Source organism: Sinohyriopsis cumingii, unplaced genomic scaffold (genome assembly GCF_028554795.1).
Source record: "Sinohyriopsis cumingii isolate HCF-2022 unplaced genomic scaffold, ASM2855479v2 utg000160l, whole genome shotgun sequence".
Lineage (NCBI taxonomy): Eukaryota > Metazoa > Mollusca > Bivalvia > Unionida > Unionidae > Sinohyriopsis > Sinohyriopsis cumingii.
This window is the reverse complement of record NW_028315873.1, coordinates 5,542,738-5,552,358: the sequence shown is the minus strand read 5'-3', so window position 1 is coordinate 5,552,358 and position 9,621 is coordinate 5,542,738. Positions and strand designations below refer to the sequence as shown.

Here is a 9,621-nt window from a genome sequence, read left to right as displayed (position 1 = left end):
CCCAAAATGTTGAGGCAGCAATAACAACTGAAATATCAGCGTGCGTGAACAATTCCATACTTAACATAACAGGTAAGGAAATTCAAGGTATTTTGGTTACGAAAGAAAACTTTTTTCTCAAGAGAATGTTTTTGATTTCATCGTAAAGAAAACCACAGACTACTCAAACAAAGGAGAGTTAATCGTTGAAGGTCTTCAGCTTAGTAATCTGTACTCCATCGCAGATTTGACATATCTGAATTAGAGGCACGAAGCTAAAATTTTTATCGGAGACGGAATTTTTATATAAATCTACTCTCCAAGGTTATCTACAACGATCTGCCACATGCATTCTACTTCTTCATTTGATCTTTCAATTTTTGGATTTCACTTTCACGATCAAGATATTTCCATGAAGGTGGTATTTCAGGTATTTTCAGTTCCTCGCCTGCAATTTGTTCTTTATATTCTACAAAAAACCAATTCCAGAAACTTGTTTCTTCTCCAGTCTCATCTGAAGTTATTTTCCAGTTTGGAAAAACCTTTCTGTATTCCTTGTAATAGTAATATCCTTCTTTGCCATCCATCATATGTCTGAAGCGGACATTTTCAGTAGCGACAAGAACAGGACAGGTATCAGTCACGAGAACCTTTGTTTCTGAGTCGTGCCAGCCCTTGCATCCCTGTGGCCGATGGATCGTGGTGTAATGATCACCATCATGACCTGCATGGGCTACAATACAAATTGCCCCACAGAATGGGCAACTTTCAGTGCATCCTATGATGGTCTTCGTTACTTCACTAACAACTTCATTTTTAAATGATGTATACTTCTTTGCTAGATAAGGCGTCATTTCAGAACCAATCTCACTGACAGTTTTATCAAATCCTTTCTTGACGTTTTGAAAAAATACCGTCATGTCTATTTTTGTACCCTTTCCCAGCTCTTGAAGGCCATCAATATTTTCAAGAACAATTACCTCTTTTGCATTTTCGTGAAAGTTCTGAAGCCATCTCTGAAAGTTATCTTTAGCATCTTTACAGCTTTTCTCTAGGGTCCATCTTACCTCTTCTTTGATGGTTTGTAATGTTGCTTTATATATGTCTTGAAGTACCTTTCTCTTTCCATGGGCATGATTATCCACGCATTTTGCAATATAACGAACAACACGTTTCTGTGGTTTCCGGATGAGAAGATCAAATTCCTCAAACCTTCCGTTTGTGGCTGTTTCTACCATAATGGCAAGGATAGCTAAAGATTTTGATGCCATGGTGAATGAAGCACTTCTCATATCAGCCAACATCTTGTTTGGGAATGTCCTGGTTAATTTTTCCAAGATTCCTTTCTTAATTATTTCCTGACAATCCGCAACGAGGAGATGTAGTGTTTCAGCTTCATTATAAAGTGCTTTGAATATTCTTAAGTAATGAGATTTGTCATTTTCCAAAAAAACTTCAGGATTGATCTGGTCCTCATAGTCTTGGTGAAACTGTCGCAGCTTTTTAATGCTATGACCGCAGAGGATTACAGTTATATAGACCTCGTGTCTTGGTTTCAGAGAAATGTGTGTTCTATTTGATTGGAAGTGTTTTTGTGCAAGAATGACGATTCCATCAATGTCTTCTTGCCTATAGGGCTGGATAGTTCCTCCTCGTGACTCAAGGTTTATGTCGACTCTTTCGAACAGGGTTTCCACGAAATCTGTAAGATCTTTGGATGTCTTAGAAACACCAATGATATGCCACAATCGATCTAACATAGAAGATGCAATTTCTTTTACTTCAAAATGTTCAAAGTCATAACTTTCGATTGACCTTTTACCTAGGTATTTGTTCAACGCGTTTTTTCCACGTGGAAATGTCTCCGAAATAGCATTATAAGCATCAGTTTCAAAGTCGATACATGACTGTGGTCTAGGGTTTTCTTTCAGTACCCGTGATTTCCACTTTCTCCATTGTTTTTCAAAGAGCTTCGATATTTCTGTTTCCGATAAGGGTTTGTGTTTTAAGGCCTTCACATCTGAGACGAACTGTTCAATTTCAGTCTTAATGTTATCTTTATACGTAATCTTTTCTTTCCTGAGAAAAAGTTCTCTCATTTTGGTTCTTTCAAAACTGCTGATCTTAATAGATGTTTCTCTTTCCAAATCGGCGCGCAGGTCATCAAATCTTTTGTCCATATCGACCGACCAGTTGCTCATTGCCTCTTTCATTATAGTATCCGAGTCTTCAATGAATATTTTAAGTGCTGACGTTTGCTTTTTGTGTTCCTCGAAAATCTCCTGGTTGATTCGCGCTTGAAGTAACGTCCTTAGGTTTTCTACCTCTCTTTCAGTTGCGCAGTTTTGTATAGGTGCATAACCTTTCAATAAGGTTTCATGAATTGGCTGTCGAAATTTCCATTTCGCTTCACACCAGTAGTCATCAAGTTTACCTCTTGCCTCTGCTTCAATTGTATTTCGAAATTGGTAAATGAAGTCGTCTTTCTTTATTGCCTTCCAAAGTGTATCAAGGTGCTTTATAAAGGAAGACAACGATCTAGAACCTCTACTTCCATCTTTTGATAATAATGTTCGTTTGAATGCATTAAGTTCTTCACTGTATCTCGGGCTTATTGGTGCCATTGGCTGAATCCCCTCTAGAAGTGCTGCCAGGTAATACACGTCTTTTGAGACATCAAATTCAATAACATTCATGAAGGATTTAGTGGGAGTTCTTTCAATTTTGCAGGCCAATTCTGTCATTTTATTCAGTTTTTCCTCAAGCATTCTGCCTTGCTGAATAAGTTTTTGATCGTCTTCCTTGTTGACGTTTTGATGAACAATTGCACATTTTGGTTTTGAACCCGTTGTTATTTCCATTCTCAAGAATGCATGGACCGATATAGGAAGAAGTTCATCAAGATATGTGTTATTTTCTCCCATCAAGTTTAGAATGGTTACATCTGCTAAACCAATGACAAAGGTGGACAGTTCATTGTCGTGCTTTACCATTTGACCACTCACTGAAAGTTCTGGAGCTCGAAGGCCCTCTGTATCGATTGCCAGAACATAATCTATTCCTAGGTTCTGTCTAAATGTCTCTTCAACTTTTATGAACTGGCAATACACTCCTCGCGTGCATCGTCCTGCACTAACTGCATACTGACATCCAAACATAGTATTTAGCATGGTTGACTTTCCGGAACTCTGTATTCCCAGAGCTGAGATCACTTTAATTCTGAATGCGTCTTTGTTGACTTTGTGTCTTAGAATAGTTTCTACTTTGCTCAACACCTCTCGGACCCAAAGAGAAGGAACAGAATTGACATGTCCATCCAAGAGTTCAAATGGGTATCCATCGAGAAGTACAGTTGCAGCAAGTTCCGGTAAGTTATCCACATTTAAGCTCTTGCAGCACACTGCGGCTTCATATCGTTGGCCCATTTCTCTCAACATATGTTCAAGTCCAAAAGATCGCATCGCTACTTCCTGGTCTAGTTTCTCTAGTTCTGCTTTTAGTTCCTCTTTATTCTTCCCGTCTGTTGCCAATTGTTTCATAATGTGTTGGTATCTCTCATATACGGGACGGACCTCTTCTCTGGAAAAATCATCAAATTCGAATTTTAGCCACCTGAGAAATAGCTTCCTTTTTCTAATATTGTCTGTGCTTATAAACTTAATGAAATTTTTAAGCACCGTGTTACTTTCCTCTGTTTGTAAGATGTTCCATTGTGTTAATCGACATTCCTTCATGATTTCCGATCTTCCTGCCATGTACGACCCCAAAGACTCATTCTTTTTCTTATTGGTAGTCCTGAGCCGTTCCTTATCTGCAATAGTCCATCTAACCCATGGCTCGTCCTGCAGAGGGAGATGCAAACATTTTCTCTCATTGTATGGAGTTTTGCGTAGCACATTAATTATTTCTCGGGCATCTTTCTTAGCTTCAATAAAATCATCAGCTTTTTCATCAACTATTATGTGCAGGCTCGAAGAAAATGCATCTTCAAGGCACACATTTTTTCCTTTCGATAATAGTCTAAGTCTATTTCTTGTCTCTCTTACGAATTCTGCATTTGTTTTATCGCCTATTACCATAAAGTCTACATTATTCTCATCAGCTTGAAGATCTTCCATGCAGTCATCAATGCTAGCTTCATCATTTGTATCGATATTTTGGTCGGTAAATATGAAAAGTAGAGCATTTCCGTTATTGAGGTAAAGCTTTAGTACATCTCTACAACTATGAAGATCTGCTACTTTGCACAGGATTGTGATGACATTTGCTAGCTTAGATAGCAAATAAACTTGACTCTGAAATTTAGATGCATCTCCATGCAAATTAAGAAAAATCACTGCGTCCTGAAAATGATCATGACGTCTTGCTTCTGTTGTCGGCGTTGGAAAATACCAACCAACATCAATTAGACCATCTACAAGATGACGATGTCTTGAGAAGCCTGGCGAGTTTCTGTGCAAAAAAATCGAGTGTGTCTTTTCAGATACACTGATTATATTATTTATCAAAGCTGATTTCGAAATACTAATTTCACCAAGTCTGAGAAAAGCAATGCTTTGGATGGGTTCTTTCACAAGACGCCCGTCTCGAATTGAAGTCCCTTCATTAGATCGGGCTTCCCACCTCATAATAAGACTCCTTAATGGCCATATATAGCATGATGGTAAGATAGGTTGTGGAGTTTCCTGAATCACAAGGGGAATAGCCAGTCGGCAGTTCCACATATGGTACACAAGATCTTGTCGGCATATATCATCACAACAAAGAAATACAGCAATTATAACGTCTGTTGGGCTCACGTCTATTTCTTTGTGTTTTTCTACTAGTTTTTCCATTTTTTGCCTGAATTTACTTTTCTTTTCAGTTTGAAGTGTAGATGATAATTGGCCTCCACTTCCACTGATATACATTTCTCTCGCTGTGTAATTGTACTTTGCAATGTTCTGAAGGAAATAATTAGCCAAATCCCCGTTAGATTTTGGCTGCTCGTCAAATAATGAAGTCCTCGTTATCTGAAACATGTCTTCGCGTGTCAACTTTCCAGGATACTTGTCCGTCATATTCAAAATAGTTAAGACTTTAAATAATCCATCTCCATTGTCCAATGAAGCTTGTTTTACATTTTCGTTAATAGTCACGTGGCATGGTTTTCTTTCACAAATGATTTCCACATTTGATCTTATTTGTTTCTGAGGCAGGTTTAAATTTTCATCAAGCAATTTGTTTTCCATAGCCTTTTCGTTCTCCAAGCCGTTATTTTCTTTATCACCGATAGTTGAATTTTGTTCGGGTTCATATAAACACTGTTTCAAAACATGTGACGATCGTTCTTCCTTGTGCTCAAAATTCATCTGCATTTCATGTTTATTGACACCTTCATGCAAACACGACCTCATCATTAAGTTTTGTTGAACAGATTTTATTTCTTCTGTGCGCCTAGCTGTCTCATTATTTTCCGTATTTATCGATGGATAGGGAGTGTTAGTTCTACGTGCATTCTTTTCTTTTTCTTTTTCTCGTTTAATGAGTTTTACATTTGCACCTTTACTTGCGTCATGGTGACCACCATTTTTGTCTTCCGCTACTTCTTTTTCAAAACTCAAATGCGTTTTATTTGCGGCTGCATCCATTTGTAACCTTTTACCTCCCTGCAAGATTGTGTTCTCAAATAGCACGTTCATCTCTTCTCCAGAAATATCTCCTGACTCCCGATTAGCCATAATCTTCTCTGGAATGGGCATTAGGTCGCTATTCTGGCTTCTGAACTCATCGGAACCTACTTCGTATTCGCGCTCATTTCTGCCTTTATCGGGTTGTTGCTCCATTAGCCTTTCTTTAGAACTGAATCTGTCTCAATTTCGTTTAATTTATTTGTTTGCTTTGTTGTCTTCCATTATTATTTGCCAACTGAAAACTTTTTGAACATTACTTTCGTTTTAATAATTTGTTTGTAGTCCATAATTTTGTTATAAAGTTCTGTATTTAGATATATACCACTGATGTTTTAGTCATAATTCGGTGACAAAGCCTTATTTCAGAGGATGACTTATCACACATATATTGAAGTAAATCTATTAAAATGTTAAATTGTATCCTCACAGTAATTGACACCGCCTTAAAATATTATACAAGGACAATACCAAGAAATTGCTATTATTCATGTGTCAATGTTGTATTATGTTGAACACACATGGATTCATATTCGTCAGTACAGATGTCTTCAGTCATCTCGATGGTGTTCAGAGCATTGCATGAATCTGTCAAGTTTCTACAGTTCCTCTAAGCTCGTAAAATGCATGGGTTTCTGCTAGCCTTTAGCCATTTCTGATGATGCCAATGATTCTAATAACAAAAAAGAATAGAACATCTCAACGTCTTAAGTGGATTTATCATGATGACTTTCTGAAACTAATATTCTTGGATAAATACATTCACTGGAAGTTATACTGCATTCAAACATGGAATTATATTAATGTGATTTAACAAAAGATTGTTGACAAATAAACACTTTATAAGCTATAACAAACACGTCATCACCTTCAGTTTTATGGATTTCTTCGGGACTTGTACTGGGTTTTATTCAGGACTTTAAATTATTAGGACTTTTATCTGTAATTCATGGATTATTTTTGGATTTAATTCGCAATACCGTAAGTTATTGTTTCTCATTTTCACTTTGTATATTATGGAAACAAATTATATTTGTTAAACGTCACAAAGCTTGTTTTCTTTCACACTTTTATGTTACTTGTTTTAGGAGCATCTACTCGTAACACATATTAATTCCAAAATGCAAAGTTTGATTTTAAAAGACATCACGGAGCTACAGCGCAGCGCGAAGTTTATCATCAAAAATAATAAAATCATTGATAGTGATACCGATCTTTCTTAAAAAAATATGGCTTGCTAATTTCCCATTTGTTGCTTTATTTATATTCTTAATTAGACATACAAATAACAAACCGTAGCAAACAAGACGTCATATCAAACAATAATAGCAACACCTTTAACTACCAATTTAACAAACTACCGTTGTTGCCCAGTTCCTGCTACTTATATCTTTTTGGCTCCCTCAAACATATATTTGGCCATTTGTTTTCTCCTACTGTCCCTTATTTTGTCAAATGAAGATCTGCTTGGAGAAAGAGGTTCATGTAGTATAGGATGTTGAGGTACAGGTGGTGTCGGAGACAGAAATGGAACAGGGATAGGAAATGCAATTAATTATACCAAATTTCCTACATGTAGGACACTCGTTAATATAGGCATATTATAGGTGTAATTAAAACAACGATTGTTTGGTTGTTTTTGATCATCTGGTTTATTATAAAGAAACCAGTAATTTTGGTCTAAAGGTACGTTAAAGGTAAAAGTAATAAGGAAGGAAAACCGGGTGATTATATCTTTATTCTTTTCTAACCTTGAAAGAAGGTATTAGACTCTGAATAGTATCTTAAATGAACAAATAACCTTTTACAAATGCCTTTATTCAACACGAAATCTCTAAGTGAATACTTCGTATTCGAATATCTGTTTAACTCTACCAATCTCTTTATTCAAATATTATTCACAGGTGAGAAAAGAAAGCACTTAAAGGCTCTTTCTCACTGCAAAACGTACCATGAGCACTGAAAAAACCATTACGAATGGCATGCCAACTGTTTTTGATGTCGCTACTGCGATTTTATGAATTTTTCCTTGATTGTCCTGTGGCCGATGTTTATTTGTGGCCTTAATTTTGTACATCAAATAAGTAGTTAAGTTATAAATATCAAGGAAGTATTGCTTGTATTGACTAAAGCAAGGAAATAATAAGTTTATCTAAAAGATTAGCAAACGATCCGTCTGTTCAAGGTTGAAATAAAAAGGTATATTGCTCACATATTAAAACACATGATCACAGGTATTAAGTGAAACATATTTTTAGGGGCAATACATCAAGGATGATACCCGCTTCTATTTTGTTTCATTTCATGTAATCCCTACATTTAAGTTCTTCTTGATGTTGAAAACGCTTTTGGTTTAATAGAACCAATAGAATGGTCTTTTATATAAAATTCTTAAAAATATATCTATCTTGAAATGGATTGAAAACTTTTTTTGTAATAAATATAGCTGTTTACTAAAAACTGGACGCTGCTTTCCGGTTTTCGCTCTGTAGCGTGGGATCAGCAGTACCTATTATGTGTTACGGTATTTAAGTACAGCTCAATAAAAATCCATGTATAAATGACACAAATATTAACATCTCTGAATATCTAATAAGTCATATGCCGAAGATTCAACTATGTCATTAGCACTGGTGGCTGTAATCACTCTGGTCGTTTCTTGAAATTAAATTTTATTTCAGAATTGGCTACTAATGTTGCCAATTTAACCAAGACAATGACACTTGCCTCAATACTACTTTAAATATTCTTTTTCTCCTGCTCCTTCGAGTTCGGTCGGGTGAACTTTGACAAAACACAGGTCATGTGGCTTGGTGCAAAAGGGGACTGTGTTGAAAAATAATGAATAGCAAGCAATGTTGATTGTAATCAATCTGATCATTTCTTGAAATTAAATTTTATTTCAACAAAAGCTACTACTGTAGGAAATTTAAAAAAGGAAATTTAAAAAAGAAACGTAAACCATTAAAAAAAATACTTGCTAATTGGGCAGAATTGCGATGTTAGGAACTATAAATCTTTCAAGCAGGCAGAACAAAATTAAATTGAAAAATCATTCTTTATGTCACACATAATAACAATAACAAAGGCTTCCATTTCAAATTGAAAGAAATGAAATTACATGTTAAAACCGAATTATTCACCGGAAGAATGGAAATCGATATTTCCCCCTCCTGCACTGTTGAATGAATGACTTTAGAATTTTTAAGGAGCTTCTTATAAAGGCCCCCTTTTACAAAGAGAGGGCCTAAAATATGTTGATTAAACCAAGTGGTGTTAAAGGCCAATCCGAGACTTGTATGAGAGTATGGCGGGACACACAAAAAACGGCGGCCGGACGATTTTGTCTGACATAAAAAAATAGCAAAAGGAAGTGGCAGCGACCAGGTTGATTTACGTGGGATGTCTGTTAAATCTTGGGTAATTGTTTTTATTTATTGCAATTGTTGGATTGCTAAGTGCGAACCTTTAGAAATTTAGAGGATTTTTCTTTTTCTATTTTTATTTTTTCATTGGAATTGTTGGATAACTGAGTGCGAAATTTTAGAGATTGAGAGGGTTTGTTACATTGCTAAGAGTGAAAGACGGTTTCTGGTTTGTTATATTTTAATCATGCACACACCCCAACCCAAGTGAACCATAGGTGCTTTAGAATTAACACCATTTTGGGGTTCTGGAGGGCACAAGCAAGTTATTGTTATTGTGGGGTTTAACGCCATTTTTCAGCACGATAGGCTATACATGGCGGCCAGTATTAATGGTGGAGGAAGAACCCGGAAAACCCCGGAAAGAACCACCGACCCACGAGAAGCTACTGGCAAGCTTTCTCACATGCCCACATTGGCTGAATCTTAGACTCGAACCGCCGCAGACAGAGGTGAGATGGCAGTGATCCGTAACGAAGAGCGCTTTAGACCACTCGGCCACTCGGGGCCCCTACACAAGCAAGTTGCACCTGACTAGCTTTATTATT

General features: G+C 36.5%; 1 protein-coding gene across 1 annotated transcript; it reads right to left on the bottom strand.

Moving 5' to 3' along the window:
- Positions 1-332: 332 nt before the first annotated feature.
- Positions 333-5,804, bottom strand: LOC149774675 (interferon-induced very large GTPase 1-like). The gene has a single exon (XM_089944973.1). The coding sequence runs from the start codon at positions 5,802-5,804 to the stop codon at positions 333-335; it is 5,472 nt and encodes a 1,823-aa protein (XP_089801099.1).
- Positions 5,805-9,621: the final 3,817 nt, after the last annotated feature.